Below are 16,929 nucleotides of genomic sequence, written 5' to 3'. Positions count from 1 at the left end.
GGGGAAGAGAGGCAGCCTGGGAGAGGAGGTGGCCTGGGGGGGCACCTAGGGGGATGGGGCACCTTGGGGGGAGAAAGAGGAGAGAGAGAGAGAGGTGAGTGGTAAGAGAGATATATGGTAATAAAACACTGAGTTCACGCAGAGTGGAGAAAACCACGCTCCACGAATGTCAAGCGGCAGTGAGTCGCTTTCCCTAATTAGGAACACTATGCCAGATCCAGTAATTCACCGTCACCGCAGACTACGGAGTAAATGTACACCATATCAGGCAATGAGAGGAGTCTTGCGTGATTGCGCAACAGGTACAAAAGGCAGAGGAAGATTGCGCAATTCCCATCCGATGAATAATAATACTGAGCCAGCAAATGATATGATATCATCCTGGCCGCTATCTAAGGCGGGGCTCTCGGGGCTCCAAGGGCGGAACACCAAATTTCTCTCCCCGCCGCATACCAACCTGCGACAACACACCACCTACTTTATTACTCTCCTCTACCTATCTGACCTGCCACATTCTACCCTCCCTTACTACTACCGCAGATCACATTTCGACCCCTCTAAACCCCATCACCAGAATCAGAACCAACCATGTCAGCCAATTACACCATCACAGACCTAGTGTCCCTCCCCAACTCCCCCGTCCGCATCCCCCGTCTCGGTTTCGGCGTCTACCGCTCCCCAACAAACCAATGCGTCCAGTCATGCCTCAACGCCCTGAAAGCAGGCTACCGCCACATCGACACCGCCCAGTTCTACGCCAACGAGCAGGAAGTCGGCGATGCTATCCGGGCGTCTGGGATCCCGCGCTCTGATATCTTCGTCACGACTAAGATCCTGAGCCCCGCTGGCTCGTACGACGCTACGTATAAGAAGATGGTGGATAGCGTTGAGAAGATCGGTGGGAAGGGTGGATATGTCGATTTGTTTCTCATTCATAGCTCGAGCTCCGGCTCCGCGGGCCGAAAGGAGCTGTGGCAGGCGTTGGAGCAGCTGTTGGAGGAGGGCAAGACGAGGAGTATTGGCGTGAGCAACTTTGGCGTTATGCATATTGAGGAGATGAGGTCTTATGCGAAGGTGTGGCCGCCGCATGTGGACCAGATTGAGGTGAGCTTGCCCCCTCCCCTCCCCCGCCCTCTACCCTCCCACCGGTCCAGCTAGACTGACAATATGACTCGAAATACAGCTCCACCCGTGGTGCCAGCAACGGGTAACCGACGCCTACTGCAAGAAAAACGGCATCGTTGTCGAGTCGTACTGCCCGATCGTGCGCAACTACAAAGCCAGTGATCCTACGCTGGTCGGCCTGGCCGCCAAATACTCCAAGTCGACACAGCAAGTCTTGATTCGCTACGCGCTGCAGAAAGGATGGGTGCCGCTGCCCAAGTCAGATAACCCGGAGCGCATCGTGGACAACGCGAACGTGTTCGACTTTGATATCTCCGAGGAGGACATGGCTGTGTTGAATGCCCTCGACCAGGGAAGTGCGGGGGCGGTCGTCGAGGCGGTTCAGAACGAGTAGATACTTTACGATGATTGTAGTTTAATGGTTAATGCATAAAGCGATGTCTCTGCCACGGAGCTCAGGTTTGGCGGTCAGTAGTCCGGCCGTTCCATTAGGAAAGCGTTGACTGATTGTAATGTCGTGCGTGATGGGTTTACGTCGTGCTTGGAAGACACGATCCAGGCGAGGCGTTGGCGGATAAACTGTTTGTTGATGGGCTGTTTTGCACCGGTCGAGTTGATCTCCCCTGTACTGGTCAGCTTGCCTGGGGAGAGCAGCCGGCTGGGGGACAACGCACCATTATCATTGTAGAAGATACACAGTATGGCGAGCAATGCGCCAGCAGAGAGGTCCTTCCCCGTCTCACACATGACAAGCAAGGATCTAGACGGATCTTGAGCGAAGTGAGAAGCGACAAATTCTCGAACCTTATCTAGACGATTTCGGATGTCGCGCCCTCCCAGCTTGCCGGACTGACATCCAAGATTGAGTCGCTTTGCGTCTTCACCATGGGCGTCTACGCTGCCATTGCAGTCGATGACGAGATCGTAAAGACCGCTGTCGCTCAAGCGACCGTCAGTCTTACTGATATACAGGTTCTGAGTCGGCGCGACGCGAATCGCCTGCTGGCTCGTATCCCGTCTATCATACTCTTCGACCAGCCTTCCGATCAGTTCCGGTAGCTCTTCTTCTGCCGTTTCGATCAGGGTCGATTTATTGGCCCAGAAAACCGGTGGCGTCAAGCCGTGCGCCCACGCCTCGCTGTCGTCCCCTGCGCCCTGGATGTAACCGCCTTCGGACATCTCGGCCCCATGGACCCGTCTGGAGGCGGAGCAGAGAACGAGGAGTTTGTAGTCATCTCCTTTCTGCAGATCCGTCGGGTGGAAATAGGTCCGGTTTGCCCATGCGACTCGAATCGGCTTTCCTACTTGCTCCCTCAAATCGTCCAAGTTGAGTTTCAGATCCTGGCCGAATGTCAGTCTCGAGGCAAAATGGTAGTTCCTCTCTTAACGTTGGAGAATGTGATACCTTCAGCGACTTGACGAACCCGTCGATCCGCTGCGCGATCTGCGACTCCTCCGAAGCACCTAGGTAGTCCGGAGGAAGCTGCACGGCATGGTACGTCGTCTCTGTTGGGAATAGCGCGCGGTTCATAACCGCGCACCATATTGGAACGGTCTTTGACAAAGCATCGGGCATCACTGCGTAATGCCATAAGCTCGGGCCGTAGGGGAGAGACTGCAACCAAACCGCGTGATTCGCCCGCTGAGGAAAACTTACATTTACCGCGACGTGTAGAATCCGCTATTATAGCGCTGCATGATACCATTGGTGGTCAATTCAGACTGAACATCCCAAGTATAGTAGGTAGGTAGGGTGGGATGTGGACTAACCCCCCGTGCTCCCGGGCTATTGGTAAAAGCTGCAGGTTGAGTCTACGAAAGCTAAAGTCCCACTGGCCCGTATGACCGTCCGTGCTCTTGAAGTACGCGCTGCCGGTTTTGGACTGCGGGGGGATATACCAGCTGCCACATCGTTCGTTGGCGACCAGTGGGAGGCCATAATGATCGGCGACTTGTTGGACAAAGGCAGCGTCCGCTTCGATGGAACGGAGTCGGTTGGCGACCGAGAGTGCTGATCGGCGGAGAGAGGAGAGCGTCTGGGAGAAGGACTGCTCTGCGGAGGGGAAATGAAGGGACGAAACCGACACGGGGAAAGCGTCGGAGCCGGAATCCATGGTGGTGTCTCAGTGGGGTTGTAAGAGGTTGAGGGAACCCGGGATACACTCCGGGTGCCTGAGGAATTACCGAGGTGGGAATCCTTGGATGTCACGGGCACTGGCAGAATAGCCTAGAGAGGAAAATGTAATGTATGTAATATCGACTGGTTGTTCATCCACCATCCCAGTTTCTGATACCAGACTCAACCTTTGATGTGCTAAAGAAAAAGAGGGGTCCAATGCAAGTCTTTCCTTCAACCAATGATGGGTTTTCTGGAGAGATCCACCTTTAGGTCGGTTAACACGGGCGAAAATAAGTGGAGACTGCTTGGTGGATAGATGGTACCTACATAGGACAATTGCTGATACAGGACGGGCAGTTGTCATCATGAATTCGATAGATAGTAGCGAACATCGTGAACGGTTTCTAACTGAATATAGAATACTCGAATCTAAAGATCCCATGAGACCCAGCCATGGATGTGCCTGGCTCGTACCTATATTGGCAGCGTGGTCGGAGCTGACTTCCGCCGTGATGTGCAGTCATCCTATTGACATGCTCTATTTATCCGTTTTATCTGTTTTGCGGTAAACGCATGCATGTCCCAGTCACATACCCGGAAGTAAGCCCATGCGTGTAATATTGCAACCGCTGCCCAAGCATCGCACACCCGGCCTGGGTTAGGCAGAGAGACTCCGGCGCAATGAGGAGACCCGGAGAGACACGGTAGCATTCCACCTCGGCCGTTGAAGTTAACTCGTGGGAAGACATGATATCAATAATGCCATATTATAGCAGATAATGTCCTACCCGGATATATAACGGAACAAGGAGGACTGTACTCCGGATATGTCCAACCGGTGGCCAGAACTGTTCCTATGAGACAGAATCTGTAGCCTGTTTACTTCAACCTTCCGAGAGTTTGATGCTGCAGTATCCAATGGCAGCAAATCCCGCATGAACAACCCTGGTGACCTGCTGGTGATGCAGGTTTACTAATTTGGACGGGGGTCATGGCTAGCGGCGTGCCCAGGCAATCAGTCTCATATGGAATGCTCGGCCCTATGTTGAATACCTACCAAGAAACCTACCCTGCACTCCGTACAGTAAGAGTATGTCGCTAGCCCAGCGACAAAAAGAAAACCAAGGAGAACCCCCACTTCCCTGCTGACTCTCTATATCCGAGGGGAGTAGGTCGAAGAGCGATTACTCCAGAAAATGATGAATCTGCAATGATAGACAGTATTCATAACCGTTTTTGTTGTCAACAACGTGACTTTCGAAGTTGAAAGTTCCAACTAGAATGTACTATGGGGTGGGTAGATTTCTTGTCTAGTGTGGCAGTGGGGGGGCTAGTTGTATTATGATAGGCCTAATGGTCGGTCTCCCTAGCGTGGCCGCAGCCTGAGCCCCCGCCGAAGCCCCCGAGACCCCCGACACGCCCGGGAGTTTTGCGCCTGGCTTTCCTCCCGCTAGACGCCCAGTCGCAAACGTCACGATAATGACCTCAGGCCCCCGCCTGGTCAAATCCCTCTAATTGTCTTGGAAGTTAAGATACCTTTACCATTGATTCACCGGGGTATCCACCTGCAGCGTCATTGTCCCCTTTTCCCATTTTGGTCACTTCCCTAACTACCTATCACTCAAGCTACTTAAGGAACGTGTGATCCTTTGATTTTCTTTCAAGTCTATACGATTTTGTTGTTCCCTTTCCTCAACAACCACCCTTGTCACCAAAACCCCCACTTCCACTCCCTTCACACTTCATCCCGCCTTACTTGGGAACTTTTATTTCCATCCCTCCAATTCAAAGTCAGAACTCCGCCATCATGCCTAAAGTGAGTATACGAGTCTCCGATCATCCCATGAATATCGCAGACCCCACCAGAGCTTACTAACGACGCACCCCGCAGATCACCGAGATCTTCTTCGATTGCGACAACACTCTGGTCCTCTCGGAAGAGTTGGCCTTCGAGGCTTGCGCCGATCTTGCCAATGAGATCCTCGAGAAGCACAACATTCCCGACCGCTACACCGGCGATCAGCTCATCCAGGATTTCGTGGGCCAGAACTTCCGTGGCATGATGATCTCTCTCCAGGCCAAGTACAAGTTCGAGCTGGCCGCGGACGAGCTGGAGGGGTACGTGAAGAAAGAGGAGGATAAGGTCATCGCCAAGCTCGATGCGAAGGCGCAGCCTTGTGTCGGTGCCAGCGAAGAACTCCAGAAGATCTATGATGAGGGCAAGTACGATATTGCGGTGGTGTCCTCGTCCGCTCTCCGTCGTGTCCAGGCCTCCATCAAGAAGGTCGGACAGGACAAATTCTTCAAGCCCGACCGTGTCTTCAGCGCCGCCACCTCGCTCCCTACGCCCACCTCGAAGCCCGACCCCGCCATCTACATCCACTCCCTCAAGGTGTGCAATAAGACGGCCGAGGAGACGGTTGCTGTGGAGGATAGCAAGTCCGGTGCTTTGAGCGCCATCCGTGCTGGTATCCCCGTCATCGGCTACGTCGGCAGCTACAACGGCGATCAGAAGAAGATCGAAATGGCACAATACTTGGAGCAGCTGGGCGCGAAGGTCATCATGAAAGACTGGAGCGAGTTCCCCAAGTGCCTCGCCGAGATCGAGGCCGCTTGAACGCTATCTCGCCCCCTCCCTTCCCTCTGATCCACACGAAGTCACGACAGCGAACGCATCCACCACGAAGGAGTTTCTTTTCCAGCCTAGCATAATATCCCGAATCAGACCCCCAAGTCAGACGGAGAGCCCTTTCGCGCTGATTCCCACCCGTCCGTTTGGGGACCTGGGCGTCATGCGACGATAATCCCTCGACATCTTTTCATTTCTTTGTTCCCAGGCACTTCCTTCGATGGTCGGGACACATGCATGCATTACTACACAATTTTCTATCATAGACAGGACCTATCAGAAAGACAGATATGGTCAGATCTGAACCTGAGTATAATCCATAGAAAATACAAAAACTCTCTGAGATCCATTCCTCTGTTCCCCAGTTTTTCGCGGCTAGTAGACGGATAACGCCGCCGCCGTGCTGTGTCTAATCCAGCACGGCCCGACGCCCCACATCGTTCCTTGTAGCGCTATGGCCCATTGGTCTAACATGTCATACTAATTGAGATGGGTTGTATAGAATGAATGCCAGTGATCATTTATTTAATCAATTAGCTGTCACTTTTTCACTTTTTCTCTTTTTCATTCACTGACGTTAAATATGCACTGATGGTTTGTTTGCATACCCACTAGAGTTAGAAAGCCGCCCGTATGCGCCGGCATAGTAGTACATATCCATGTCTCAGAAAAGAGACCACAGGTGTGCTACGTGGCATAGGAGCCTGCATGTTTGTTTCCCTGGATTCTATTTCTTTGTCCTGTCTATTTGTCTCCAAGAAGGTTTCGGTTTCATCGTATAATTTCAAGTCAACTGCTTCATTTAGCAGGGGGTGGAGTTCCTTGTGACCCGATACATAGCGGAACCGTATTTATCTGCGGTCTCGGTAATGAACCTTCATCTCTATTCGTTGCCTTATTCATTTGACCTGTCTGTTGTCTGCAGGTCTCTAATGCGAGCAACAGGAAGATATAGACATGATTCCAGGCTTCCTGCCTGCCAGCCTGGTACGTGCTGCAATCTGATTAGGGCTAGCCCTGCGGTGCTAGCCAAGCTCCACCCCTCCGCTGCCCCTCGTCTGGCCAACGTGGTTCTGTCCTTGTACGTCACCGGTGTTAAGCTACAGGGCGTCGCATCCTTAATACTCCAGTATGTTGCTACCAAATTCAAGCTATCAAGCTTAATACTTATTCAATGACTGACATTCCTATTCCCAGTTCTTATAATTCAACTCAACTCCCTTCGTCTCATCCCCAGCTTGATAATCAAGCCGTTATCGTAACGGGATTTTAACCATGTCGACGCCAAAATACGCCCAGTCAAAGGTCATCTCCAGGGGCCCATTGGTAAGCTGGCTTTAAGGCGCACCCTCCTTTGTCCGTTTTGCGTGTGCGAGGAGCTCGTATCTCTCGCAGGGTGTTATCGCCCGACGATATCGTTACTTGCGGACTAATGCGATGTGGTATGTTGGTAGGACCCCAGCGAAGCTAGATGGGCTAGGTTGATCAAGACCACTTACTGTGACCCCAATGGAGTGGAGAGGACGTGGGAGTCGGCGGAGCGAAAGGTAAGAAAGTGTCTCTTTCTCCTCTATATTTGCTTTGGTTTACCGCCCGTCACATGATGTGATTGGACGCCATGGGTGGGGGGGGGGGGGGGGGAAGAGAGTCAAAACACAGTAGTATCAAAACGGAAGCCCGGGGAGGGTGGAAAAAAAGGAAAATGGAAAAGAAGATACAGAACAACGGACGATAAAGGTCTAGGCTCGACTCTCTGCCCAAGAGCCCAATGTGACGAGGCAACCACCCGAGGAACCAAATTCTCAGAGCAACACCAAGCCCCCTTCCCCCGCCTTCTTGTTGGCATAGGCAAACAAAGAATTCCAGTCTGTTCGTTATCCGGTTATGACCACACACTGACCGACTTCTCTCTCTCTCGGTAGACCCGGCCCGCCAACTGTGAGATCGATGGCGTTGGCATCGTGACCATCTTGAATCATTCGACCGGTCCAGAGCTCCTCTTGCAGAAGCAATACCGTCCTCCCATCGATAAGGTGGTCATTGAGGTCCCTGCGGGTCTGATCGATGCAGGAGAGACGGTTGAAGAATGCGCAGTTCGCGAACTCAAGGAGGAGACGGGGTACGTGGGTGTCGCTGAGCAGACCAGCAGTGTGATGTACAATGGTAGGTTTTTTTTCTTTCATCTTTCATCTTCTATATTCCCTCCTTTGGTTCAACCCCTCCCAACACATCGATCTCCCGTGTCTCCCACCCGGATTATCGTGGCTGGCCATTACCCTAGCCCTGGGCGAATCATCGAAACAACTGCTTACTTCTAGTCCTACTGCAGACCCCGGCTTCTGTAACACCAGCCTGAACATGGTCCACGTACGAGTCGACATGTCCCTGCCTGAGAACCAGGACCCGAAGCCGCAGCTCGAAGACAACGAGTTCATCGAGTGCTTCACGGTCCCGCTCACGTCGCTTTTTGACGAGATGAAGAAGCTCGAGGACGAGGGGTACGCCATCGATGCCCGCGTGGGCACGATAGCCGAGGGCATTGAGCTGGCAAAGAGACTGAAGCTCTAGTAAACCGGCCCCTCCGTTCCATTACATGTCTATAGATCACATTAGCGTCCATACACAATGACACCCCCTATTCTATTTGACCGTTCTATTATTACAGACCCAAAGCGGCCGTGGGAAAAGAAAAAGAGAGAGAAAGAGAGACAAAAGAGAGAGAGAGTTCATAATTTCCCCTCCTCCCTCAAACCCCTGTACAACGCCCAAGCGGCCAACGTCTTCCCATCCCGCAACCCCTCCCTCCATAAATCCCTCAACGGCACCACCTTTAACGTGATCTTCTCCCCATGCTGCCTGAGGCCCGTCAACCGCCCCTGCAACCCCTCTATATCCGCCCGCGGCATCCGCTTCTGGCACAGGAACAGCGGAATGAACTCGTCGCTTCCGCCCGCCGACGGATACACGGCTTTCTGGAGCATCTCGTCGTCTTCGTGTGCTGGTACCGACTGCAACGCAAGCGATGTCATGTCGATGAGCTCGCTCTGGGGTATCGTCAGGCCCGTCTCTTCTTGAATTTCCTTCGCCGCCCCGCCGGCGAACGACCCGCTGTCGTCGAGCATCCCGGCCGGGATCTCGGAGAATGCGAGCGATCCTGCTGGGATGCGCGGTTGGACTGTGAGGATGGCGCGTTTTTCGTCCTCTGCGGAGGGGGGCACATCGTCTGGTTGGAGGAGGAGCTGATTACAAGAGGAAAGTCAGCATGATCTTTCACGCGTATTGTGGGAAAGACAACTCCGAAAAGGATAGGCTAAACCATACCAGCATGCCCACACTCCCCCCACGCAGAAAGACACTCCCCGGAAGCGTCTCCCCGCCCTCCGTCGAAACCACCGACTTCAACTTAACGAACCCCAACCGTCCCCCGCCGAAGACGTCCACCGCCTGGATATCAATGCCGCGCAAGACATACGGATCCTTGTGGAACTCGTGGGCGGGATTCCGCTGTCGATCCAGAGATCGCCGCAATGTGGACAGCCATATGTTGAACGCGGGAAAGCGCAGGAGGTCATCTTTGGTGAGATCTAGGACGCTGCGCACGGGGATCGGTGCTGGGCCTCCTTCGGCGCTGATGGTGAAGCTCGACATGGGGCGGGGTCGCGGTCGGAGGGTGGAGAAGACGGGCGAGAAGGACTGTAATAACTTCCGAGGGATCATGAATTAGGAGATCAATCTTGGTTGATCATTTGATTGATCAGAGCTGTAGAGGAGATATGGGACTTTGTTGTTTGAGCAGGACCTCGACTTGAATAACGTCATAGTTCTTTGCGGAGGATTAGTAGGATTAGTCATGCGAACTTATGAAATTGCATTTTACTGAACGCAGTTAGTGTGGTTAGAAGGTGCTGCTACCTGCCTAAATTAGTACTGTGTTTAGCTGGCCTGTGACAAGATGATAAAGGAAAGATAAATTATATTTTTCTGACCTGATCCCGGTCTAGCCCTGGTCTTTATCATCATGACCTGATTCTGTCTCCTCTTGTTGCTCCAAGGGGTCTGAACCACCGGGTCAGCCTGGTGTGCGGTTGGCTGACTTGGATGTTATCGGTTTTGTGAGGTTTCTATTCGATGTCTATTTGATTTCGATTATTTTGTGGAATTATATACATCTTTGATCTCTCTTTTCTCTATCAAGTATTGACGACTCGATCACTCTCGATGTCTTGTGGTGATAATTCGATCCGTATGGGTCGGAGATACCTACGTTCTCCCTTTCCATTAATTGTTCTTATGCGTTCCCTAAGGAAAGATATAGTAGAAAAATAACACAAGTAATGGTCATCATCATATAATAACCATAATCATAATTAAAAACCAAGGCAAAAGTCCTCCGTGTGACTGAGACTTGACCACGGCTGACCGTTGGCGTCATTGGTTGGAAGCAACTTCTCCATGTCAAGGACTCACGAACTAACAACCAACTAAATTCTGGGCAATCCTACTCCATTCTTTCCTTTGTTCTCTCTCATAGGTCAACAGAGACTGCTTCTCATATCCCACTCCCGACACCATCTCCCGGCGATCGAGCTGTCGTTGGAGGAGGGAAGTGGTGGGCCAATTTCATCGCCCCATCGCCAGTCACTACTACTAGTACCAACGCTGTCCCAGCATCCAGTCCGACTGAGTCCCTCGATATCACCATCGCGCCTCATTTCTCTGACTCGTCCCGTTCATCTATTCCACATTGCTGGAAATTTGGTTGGAACTTTCGGGGTCCACCGCAAATACGGCCGATTCGCGAACGTCCCCTAACTTCCCGTGCCCGCTGCTGATCCGGTTCTCGCTCTCTTGCTCGAATCCCACCTCTCTCAGGGCCATACACTTGACTCAGTGCTCGGGAACCTCGGCCTCCAAAAAGAGAGGCCTCATCATGACTTCAGTCCCCTGTTGGTAGCCGCCAGTTGATGTGTTGGGTTCTGGATTCTAGCCAGCGCCTCTACCTGCTATCCCTGGGATCCAGTCTTGCTTTTGCCCGGCTGCGCATGCTCGGTGACGACTTGATTCCGCATCCCGTCTGATCTGTTGCCCAAAGCCTGTAATAAGACATATTGCTGATTCGCTTCATGTCAGCCCGTGAGGCTCTACTACCCCAGCGATAAATCATGCTTGCCTGGGATTCTACATCTTCCTGTTTCACTCGCATTCATAACCATGCTATCGGCTGTCTCCATCTGAGTTCGATCTGCTGCTCGCACGCGAGCCTCGCGAATAACTTTGGGGGGGGGGTCTCAAGTGGCCTCGTGATATCAGAAAATTATCGCGGTTCTCTGTGTTTGGATACTGGTTGTCTTCCATCATCATTGAGTCACTGCCTTATCCGCTAGGCTGACCTTTGCGGTCATTACGGACACCTTATATGTTTGACAGTGGTGTTCCTGTTTTCGTCCTCCGGTTCCTTATTCTGCTCGCTCTGTCACTAGTCACACTCACTAGCTCTTTTGTCTGTGACATAGGTCACCAGAGGATCCGCAACCCTAGCAACACCAACGCATCTATTTGCTCGCAGCACTTCGCTAACCCGCGTGCTAACTACTCTTGAGACTTTTTAAACCTCACGCTTCGCTCCATCTCTTCTATCCCACACGTCGCCATATCCTCCAACTCACGCGTATTCTAATAGTATTGATACTATAAGGGGAAATTTGCAAACTATCCAGAACGGGAGTGCATTCCGTCGCCATCTGCCCATTTTCTTCGTTGCACTGAACCAGACCAGGATGAACACGGGGTCTGGGCAAGGTCCTGTCACGGATCCCTATCTAGGTATACCGATGCAGGGCATGTCTTTCGACTTGCCGCCCAATCTTTTCGGGCCCAACATGGGACAACCTGGTAAGAATTCGTCTTGTAGGGGTATTTCCAAACGAGTCACTAACAGTGAACAGAAGCGATGGGAAGCAACATGTTTCAACTCGCATCTGACACCAACACAGTTGACTTGCCTGTTCAGAACGAACAATCTTCCCAACTGCCTTCTCCCGACTCCATGCAGCAACAGATGCATTCACGTGCGGCACTGGAAAATTGGAATCCAACACAAGCCTCAGGCTACCAGCAACCACCACCTTTGAATCCCAACCCGAGATCGGCCTACGCGATGAATCAACTGAACCCCCCGCCGTACAATCTCATGGGCTGGGTATACCCTCCACTAGTACAGCCAACCCCGAACGTAAACCCCACGGGATCACAGTTCCCGCCCGTCCAAGCAGTTCCCAACCAGCAACAGATCCCACAGGTGCTCCAGCAGCATCTATCACGGGTACGACCCTCTGTAAACTATTCACAGCCGCCATTTCGGCATCGCAACAGTGCCCCTTACCCGCAGGTAGGAGGGGGTGTGGGGATGAGAAGGCATCACCGATCGTCATCTAGCGTGGGGCCGGTCGGCTCTACTCGACAGCCTTCAGGCCGCAATGGCGTCAACGGACACCGTCAGACTCGCCCCGCTCCCGCGAACAACGCGCACCAATCCACTCCTCCTCAGCCTTCCAGCGATCGCCAGCCCGGTCCCACCGTACATCGATCCCACCCGTGGATTCCCCCAGACGACCGTGACCGACTAGAGCTGGCACGGCAATTGCACATGGCTCGCGTTCAATCCAACGAGATTCGACTCTACCATGAGGCCATCGCACAGAGCCAACGCCGCTACGAGACCCTCGACATTAACGGCCAGTCTCCTTTACCCAAAAGTCTGGATAGCAAGAATGACGGTCGTCCGGAGCCCAAGGAAACGGACGACCTGACGGTCAACATGGAATGCAAGATCTGTATGAGCCAGCTGGTCGACACGGTGATGCTGCCTTGCGGCCATGCCATCTTGTGTCGTTGGTGTGCGGAGCAGCATATGCCGTCCGGAGCGGACCGGACTCGTCCTAAGAGCAAGGCCCTGTGCCCTGTGTGCCGGGGACCGGTGAAATACAAGGTATATATCTGGCTTGGAGGTATTGAGTAATCTTGCTGACCATCTTTACAGTTTCGAATCTACCTCTCCTGATAATAATACTCCAGCAACCGAGTATTTCCTCTCAGCCTTCCGGTTCACTCGTGATTTCAACGCCACGGGTTCCGGTCTGTTTCTACTATCTTCAACTACGATCTACTGGCTAGATCTTGCGCTTATGCTTTCTGATCTGGGTATCGTGCACATAATGATCAGTGCCAGTACCAGCCTCATATCCGCCTTGCAGAGGTGCCAGGGTCCAGTGAAATACACGGTATGTTGATCTGGCTCGCAATTTATTGACAGATCTTTCTAAACATATTTGTAGTTTCGAATCTGGTAACTAATAATACCAGACATCAAGCAGTTTCCTCTCACCCTTCCAGTTTCGACTCACGATTTCGACGTTACGGGCTCCGGTCTTATGTTATCATCTCCAACTACGATCTACCGGCTAGATTCTGCGCGTTATTCCTTCCATCCGTGTTTCGTTGCACATGCGATCATTGCCAGTACCAGCCTCATATCCGTCCTGCGCGCTACCTGCATCTATCAGTGGTGTTGGGCAATAACACAGCGATGTACATTCATGTCAGCTTAGTTTTGTTTTCACTTAGATTGTGAAGCGCATATACCTCTAATATGATTCGTGTGATGTCGACTGAAGACTACTGCTGTTTACAGCTTCTCCTGTTCAAGTACAGCGAGACTGTCTGCTCGCGGGTGATTGGACTCTCTGTAGAGCTCGATATATAAGCGCGCGACATTTCAATATGCTGACACCTCAGACATTATACCATACGATGCGTCTAACTTCATCGCGTGGGCTCAGACTGATATGGGGGAGCCTCTCTTCATACTGGAGATAAACGAGAGCCCGTTTCCGGGCCGTAACCGGGTTTGCCCCTCCATCTATTTTATATAGGTACTACCTAGATATATTTTTGTCCACACTCAAGCAAAGTTTCTCTCGCCGTTACAATAACTCGGGGAGATACCTCACGAGTCGAAAATATAGGGTTATAGAGAGTCAACGCGCCGTGAGGAAAATGTCACCGGCACCAACGTCCAGCGTTGAGCAGTTGCTCGATGTCCTCGACCAGGTGAGAGGTGTGCGGTTCAGCCAGGTAGAAAGTAAGTCTGCATGATTTTCTCGCCATACAACAGCATGATACAGATAAACATCTCACACAATGATCTCCACAGGAGAATCCCTCAGCAACCCACACCCGCAAAACAACCTTCTCCACCACCTCCAACAGACCAGCGAAAGCCTCCAAACAAAAGGCCACCCCCGAGAAGCAACCACACTAACCGACGTCCTCGCCATCTGCACCCAGTCCCCAGAGCTAGGTGGTTTAGGTCTCTCCACTACAGATGAGTTAACCCCGGAACAGCAGTCCGAGATCCAATTCCTCGCGTCCGCATGGCTGGAATCTCTCAACTCCGCAGACAGGTCCAAATCCCCTCTTACCCCCCTCTCGTCTCGACCGCGTGGTCAGCGCGCAATGACCCTCTCTGAGAAAATCTTCGCCGTGCATGATATCCAGCGCAGGGGGTGCGTCGCTCCGGGAGAGCTTATCTGTGTTGATGTTGATTGGGTTATTGCGTCGGAGGCTTCGTGGGCGGTACGTCAGCTGTGTTCTTTTCTTTTCCTGTCGTGTATGGTCTGGTTGAGTGACCTTTTTTTGTGCTCTAGGGCATGGAGACAACGTACACGCGTTTAGGCCAGCCCGGGATATTTCGCAATGATCGCTTTTGGCTGGTGGGGGACCATGTCGTGGATCCTCGTTTTAATGCACTTCCTAAGGTGCGGGCGTTGATTGATGCGAGTGAGAGGGCGAGGCGGGTTTTTAAGATGACGGATTATCAGGGGATGAATGTGAGTATCATTTTTACCTTCTATCTATCTATCGCTCTCTATATATAGCGATGTATTACGTCGTGTTGATCAGCGCAGTATACAATCCTGCACACCGAATTCTACCGCGAAAGAGCACAACCCGGGATGCTCGTCGTCGGCTCAGACTCACACACTTGTTCGTCCGGGGCACTCGGCTGTCTAGCTATTGGTCTCGGAGCTGCAGATGTCACGCTGCCCCTTGTCACAGGAGAGACCTGGTTCAAGGTTCCTGAATCCGTCAGTATCCGTCTCGTGGGGTCTCCGAGGCCCGGCATCGGGGGCAAAGACGTGATATTATACATTCTGCAACAGCTGAAGAGAAACACCGTTGCATCGGAGAGAATAGTGGAGTTCACCGGCCCTGGAGTGAAATACTTGTCGTCGGATGCCCGGTTTGCTATCTGTAATATGACAGCGGTATATATTACTATCATAGGTTCTGTGTCATGGATTGTCTCTGCTAATGCATAAGGCCAGGAATTCGGCGGTATCACAGGACTGTTCGTCCCCGATGAAGAAACCCACGCTTTCGTTCAGGGTCGACGGCTCCCGCGCCACAAACAAGACAGCGTCTATCTCAAGCCCGACGAAGACGCGCACTACGCCGAGACATGCGAAATCGACCTTGGCGAAGTCCGCTCTTTTCTATCCCGGTATCCTCGACCGGACGATGTCGTCCCCGTCGCTGACCACGAAGACATGGAACTAGACGGGTGCTTCATCGGCGCTTGCACCACGACCGAGGAGGATCTCATCCTAGCAGCCTTGGTTCTCGAACAGGGCTTCTTGCAGGGTCTCAAACCAGTCCGCAAGGGCAAAAGAAAGGTCGTTCCAGGGTCAATGCCCATCCTGCGTCGGCTTCGTGAATTGGGCCTTATTGAGCTGTACGAGGATGCCGGATTCGAGATCGGCGTTCCGGGATGTAGTTACTGCGTGGGGATGTCGGCTGATCAGGCGGGCCCGGGGGAAGTTTGGTTGTCGTCACAAAATAGGAATTTTGAGAACAGGATGGGAAGGGGTGAGTGTTTCTTGGATGTTTTAGGATGATTGACTGATGGGCATGGAGGGTCAATTGGGCATCTAAGCTCGGCTGCTACCGTTGCTGCTTCGTCTTTTGGAATGAAGCTGCGTGATCCTCATGATCTACTTAGTGCTATTGACACGCAGCGATGGGAATCTTTGAGACGTTTTAGGGCAGCAAGCTCGGTAAACAGCGTCGTATACGTCGAGCCGAATGGGTCTGACTCCCAGCACTTGGAGACACCTCTTTCTCTGGAAAGCAGTCAGACAGTCTCAACAGGAGGCATAACACACAATGCTACGTTTACAACGCAGACACTTACAGGAAGAATCCAAAGACTGGGCGACTTCATCGACACAGACGCCGTACGTACCTCACATGTCTCCCCGAGCCAACTACTAAGAAAATCATGACTACAGCTAGCACCAGCGGAATTCCTCATGGACATGAATACCAACGAAGCCAGCGGACAACACTGTCTCCAATACACACACCCAGACTTTCGCCACCGCGCCAGACAGGGTTTCAACATCGTGGTTGCAGGCCAGGCATTTGGGTGCGGGTCGTCGCGTGAACAGGCCGTTATGGCTTTACTGGGTATGTCACCCCCCAGACAAAACCCAGACAATCCATACACAGTACAAAACATCATTTAGTACTCACAATCACTCTATCTCACAAATATAAACAGGCACCGGCATCCAATGCATAATCGCCAAATCCTTTACGTTCATCTTCCAACGCAACATGCCCAACCTAGGACTCCTGGGCATCGTCCTGCAAGATGAATCATTCTACGACGTTGCGCTCGACGGACGCGACATTTCCATTGACTTTGTGACTAATGTTTTCAGCGTTGGTGGACGCAACTTCGCGTTCCGGCTTAGTCGCATGGAGAAAGCGCTGTTTGAGCATGGGGGTGTTGCTTCTGCTTTTCGGAGATTCGGGAAGAGGCTGTTTGAGGTTATGGCTGTGGAGAGGGGTTTGGGGGGGAGGGATAGGGCTAAGGTGGTTCAATCTGGTGGTGCTGCTGGCTTGGAGTGGTGATAGCTTCGTCGAAGAATTTGGGTGGTAGGGACATGGGTGTGATACAAGTTGGTGCTGCTCGTGCTGCTACGCTTGGTTT

The 16,929-nt window shown here is 52.3% G+C and overlaps 7 protein-coding genes across 7 annotated transcripts; 5 read left to right on the top strand and 2 right to left on the bottom strand.

The window, feature by feature from the left end:
• Positions 1-306: 306 nt before the first annotated feature.
• P168DRAFT_288201 (aldo/keto reductase family protein) lies at positions 307-1,576 on the top strand. The gene is made up of 2 exons (XM_024836735.1): positions 307-1,104; positions 1,184-1,576. The coding sequence occupies exons 1-2, from the start codon at positions 589-591 to the stop codon at positions 1,517-1,519; spliced, it is 852 nt and encodes a 283-aa protein (XP_024694846.1). The 5' UTR covers positions 307-588; the 3' UTR covers positions 1,520-1,576.
• P168DRAFT_107295 (initiator tRNA phosphoribosyl transferase family protein) lies at positions 1,376-3,463 on the bottom strand. Its single transcript, XM_024832538.1, has 5 exons — positions 2,896-3,463; positions 2,783-2,817; positions 2,531-2,703; positions 1,800-2,466; positions 1,376-1,748 (listed from the first exon to the last, which is right to left on the bottom strand). Exons 1-5 carry the CDS (start codon positions 3,237-3,239, stop codon positions 1,594-1,596), a joined length of 1,374 nt encoding a protein of 457 aa, XP_024694845.1. The 5' UTR covers positions 3,240-3,463; the 3' UTR covers positions 1,376-1,593.
• A 1,184-nt stretch (positions 3,464-4,647) lies between these two features.
• Positions 4,648-6,219, top strand: P168DRAFT_288199 (HAD family hydrolase). Its single transcript, XM_024836734.1, has 2 exons — positions 4,648-5,060; positions 5,136-6,219. Exons 1-2 carry the CDS (start codon positions 5,052-5,054, stop codon positions 5,859-5,861), a joined length of 735 nt encoding a protein of 244 aa, XP_024694844.1. The 5' UTR covers positions 4,648-5,051; the 3' UTR covers positions 5,862-6,219.
• Positions 6,220-6,930: 711 nt separating this feature from the next.
• Positions 6,931-8,477, top strand: P168DRAFT_107244 (MutT/nudix family protein). Its single transcript, XM_024832536.1, has 5 exons — positions 6,931-7,002; positions 7,071-7,199; positions 7,328-7,420; positions 7,796-8,036; positions 8,203-8,477. The coding sequence occupies exons 2-5, from the start codon at positions 7,149-7,151 to the stop codon at positions 8,439-8,441; spliced, it is 624 nt and encodes a 207-aa protein (XP_024694843.1). The 5' UTR covers positions 6,931-7,002; positions 7,071-7,148; the 3' UTR covers positions 8,442-8,477.
• Positions 8,478-8,555: 78 nt separating this feature from the next.
• Positions 8,556-9,805, bottom strand: P168DRAFT_107258 (putative NUDIX family hydrolase). Its single transcript, XM_024832537.1, has 3 exons — positions 9,786-9,805; positions 9,195-9,696; positions 8,556-9,112 (listed from the first exon to the last, which is right to left on the bottom strand). Exons 2-3 carry the CDS (start codon positions 9,588-9,590, stop codon positions 8,600-8,602), a joined length of 909 nt encoding a protein of 302 aa, XP_024694842.1. The 5' UTR covers positions 9,591-9,696; positions 9,786-9,805; the 3' UTR covers positions 8,556-8,599.
• Positions 9,806-11,454: 1,649 nt separating this feature from the next.
• P168DRAFT_107071 (C3HC4 finger protein) lies at positions 11,455-13,195 on the top strand. Its single transcript, XM_024832535.1, has 2 exons — positions 11,455-11,765; positions 11,819-13,195. Exons 1-2 carry the CDS (start codon positions 11,651-11,653, stop codon positions 12,889-12,891), a joined length of 1,188 nt encoding a protein of 395 aa, XP_024694841.1. The 5' UTR covers positions 11,455-11,650; the 3' UTR covers positions 12,892-13,195.
• An 877-nt stretch (positions 13,196-14,072) lies between these two features.
• On the top strand, positions 14,073-16,850 carry acoC (aconitase family protein; the record flags this gene model as incomplete). The annotated part of the gene is made up of 7 exons (XM_024834877.1): positions 14,073-14,507; positions 14,579-14,761; positions 14,840-15,199; positions 15,260-15,800; positions 15,849-16,168; positions 16,223-16,400; positions 16,495-16,850. The coding sequence occupies 7 exons, from the start codon at positions 14,073-14,075 to the stop codon at positions 16,848-16,850; spliced, it is 2,373 nt and encodes a 790-aa protein (XP_024694840.1).
• Positions 16,851-16,929: the final 79 nt, after the last annotated feature.

This window comes from Aspergillus campestris (assembly GCF_002847485.1).
Source record: "Aspergillus campestris IBT 28561 chromosome Unknown P168scaffold_3, whole genome shotgun sequence".
Classification (NCBI taxonomy): domain Eukaryota; kingdom Fungi; phylum Ascomycota; class Eurotiomycetes; order Eurotiales; family Aspergillaceae; genus Aspergillus; species Aspergillus campestris.
This window is presented reverse-complemented; position numbering and strand designations above follow the sequence as displayed.

Coding starts and splice junctions, on each gene's coding strand:
- P168DRAFT_288201 (XM_024836735.1), top strand. CDS start 589: ATGTCAGCCAATTACACCATCACAGACCTAGTGTCCCTCCCCAACTCC. Junction 1,105..1,183: donor CGCATGTGGACCAGATTGAG/GTGAGCTTGCCC, acceptor CTCGAAATACAG/CTCCACCCGTGGTGCCAGCA.
- P168DRAFT_107295 (XM_024832538.1), bottom strand. CDS start 3,239: ATGGATTCCGGCTCCGACGCTTTCCCCGTGTCGGTTTCGTCCCTTCAT. Junction 2,704..2,782: donor TTCTACACGTCGCGGTAAAT/GTAAGTTTTCCT, acceptor GGCATTACGCAG/TGATGCCCGATGCTTTGTCA. Junction 2,467..2,530: donor GGTTCGTCAAGTCGCTGAAG/GTATCACATTCT, acceptor ACATTCGGCCAG/GATCTGAAACTCAACTTGGA.
- P168DRAFT_107244 (XM_024832536.1), top strand. CDS start 7,149: ATGTCGACGCCAAAATACGCCCAGTCAAAGGTCATCTCCAGGGGCCCA. Junction 7,421..7,795: donor GGGAGTCGGCGGAGCGAAAG/GTAAGAAAGTGT, acceptor CTCTCTCGGTAG/ACCCGGCCCGCCAACTGTGA. Junction 8,037..8,202: donor CAGCAGTGTGATGTACAATG/GTAGGTTTTTTT, acceptor GTCCTACTGCAG/ACCCCGGCTTCTGTAACACC.
- P168DRAFT_107258 (XM_024832537.1), bottom strand. CDS start 9,590: ATGATCCCTCGGAAGTTATTACAGTCCTTCTCGCCCGTCTTCTCCACC. Junction 9,113..9,194: donor GGGGGAGTGTGGGCATGCTG/GTATGGTTTAGC, acceptor TCTTGTAATCAG/CTCCTCCTCCAACCAGACGA.
- P168DRAFT_107071 (XM_024832535.1), top strand. CDS start 11,651: ATGAACACGGGGTCTGGGCAAGGTCCTGTCACGGATCCCTATCTAGGT. Junction 11,766..11,818: donor GCCCAACATGGGACAACCTG/GTAAGAATTCGT, acceptor AACAGTGAACAG/AAGCGATGGGAAGCAACATG.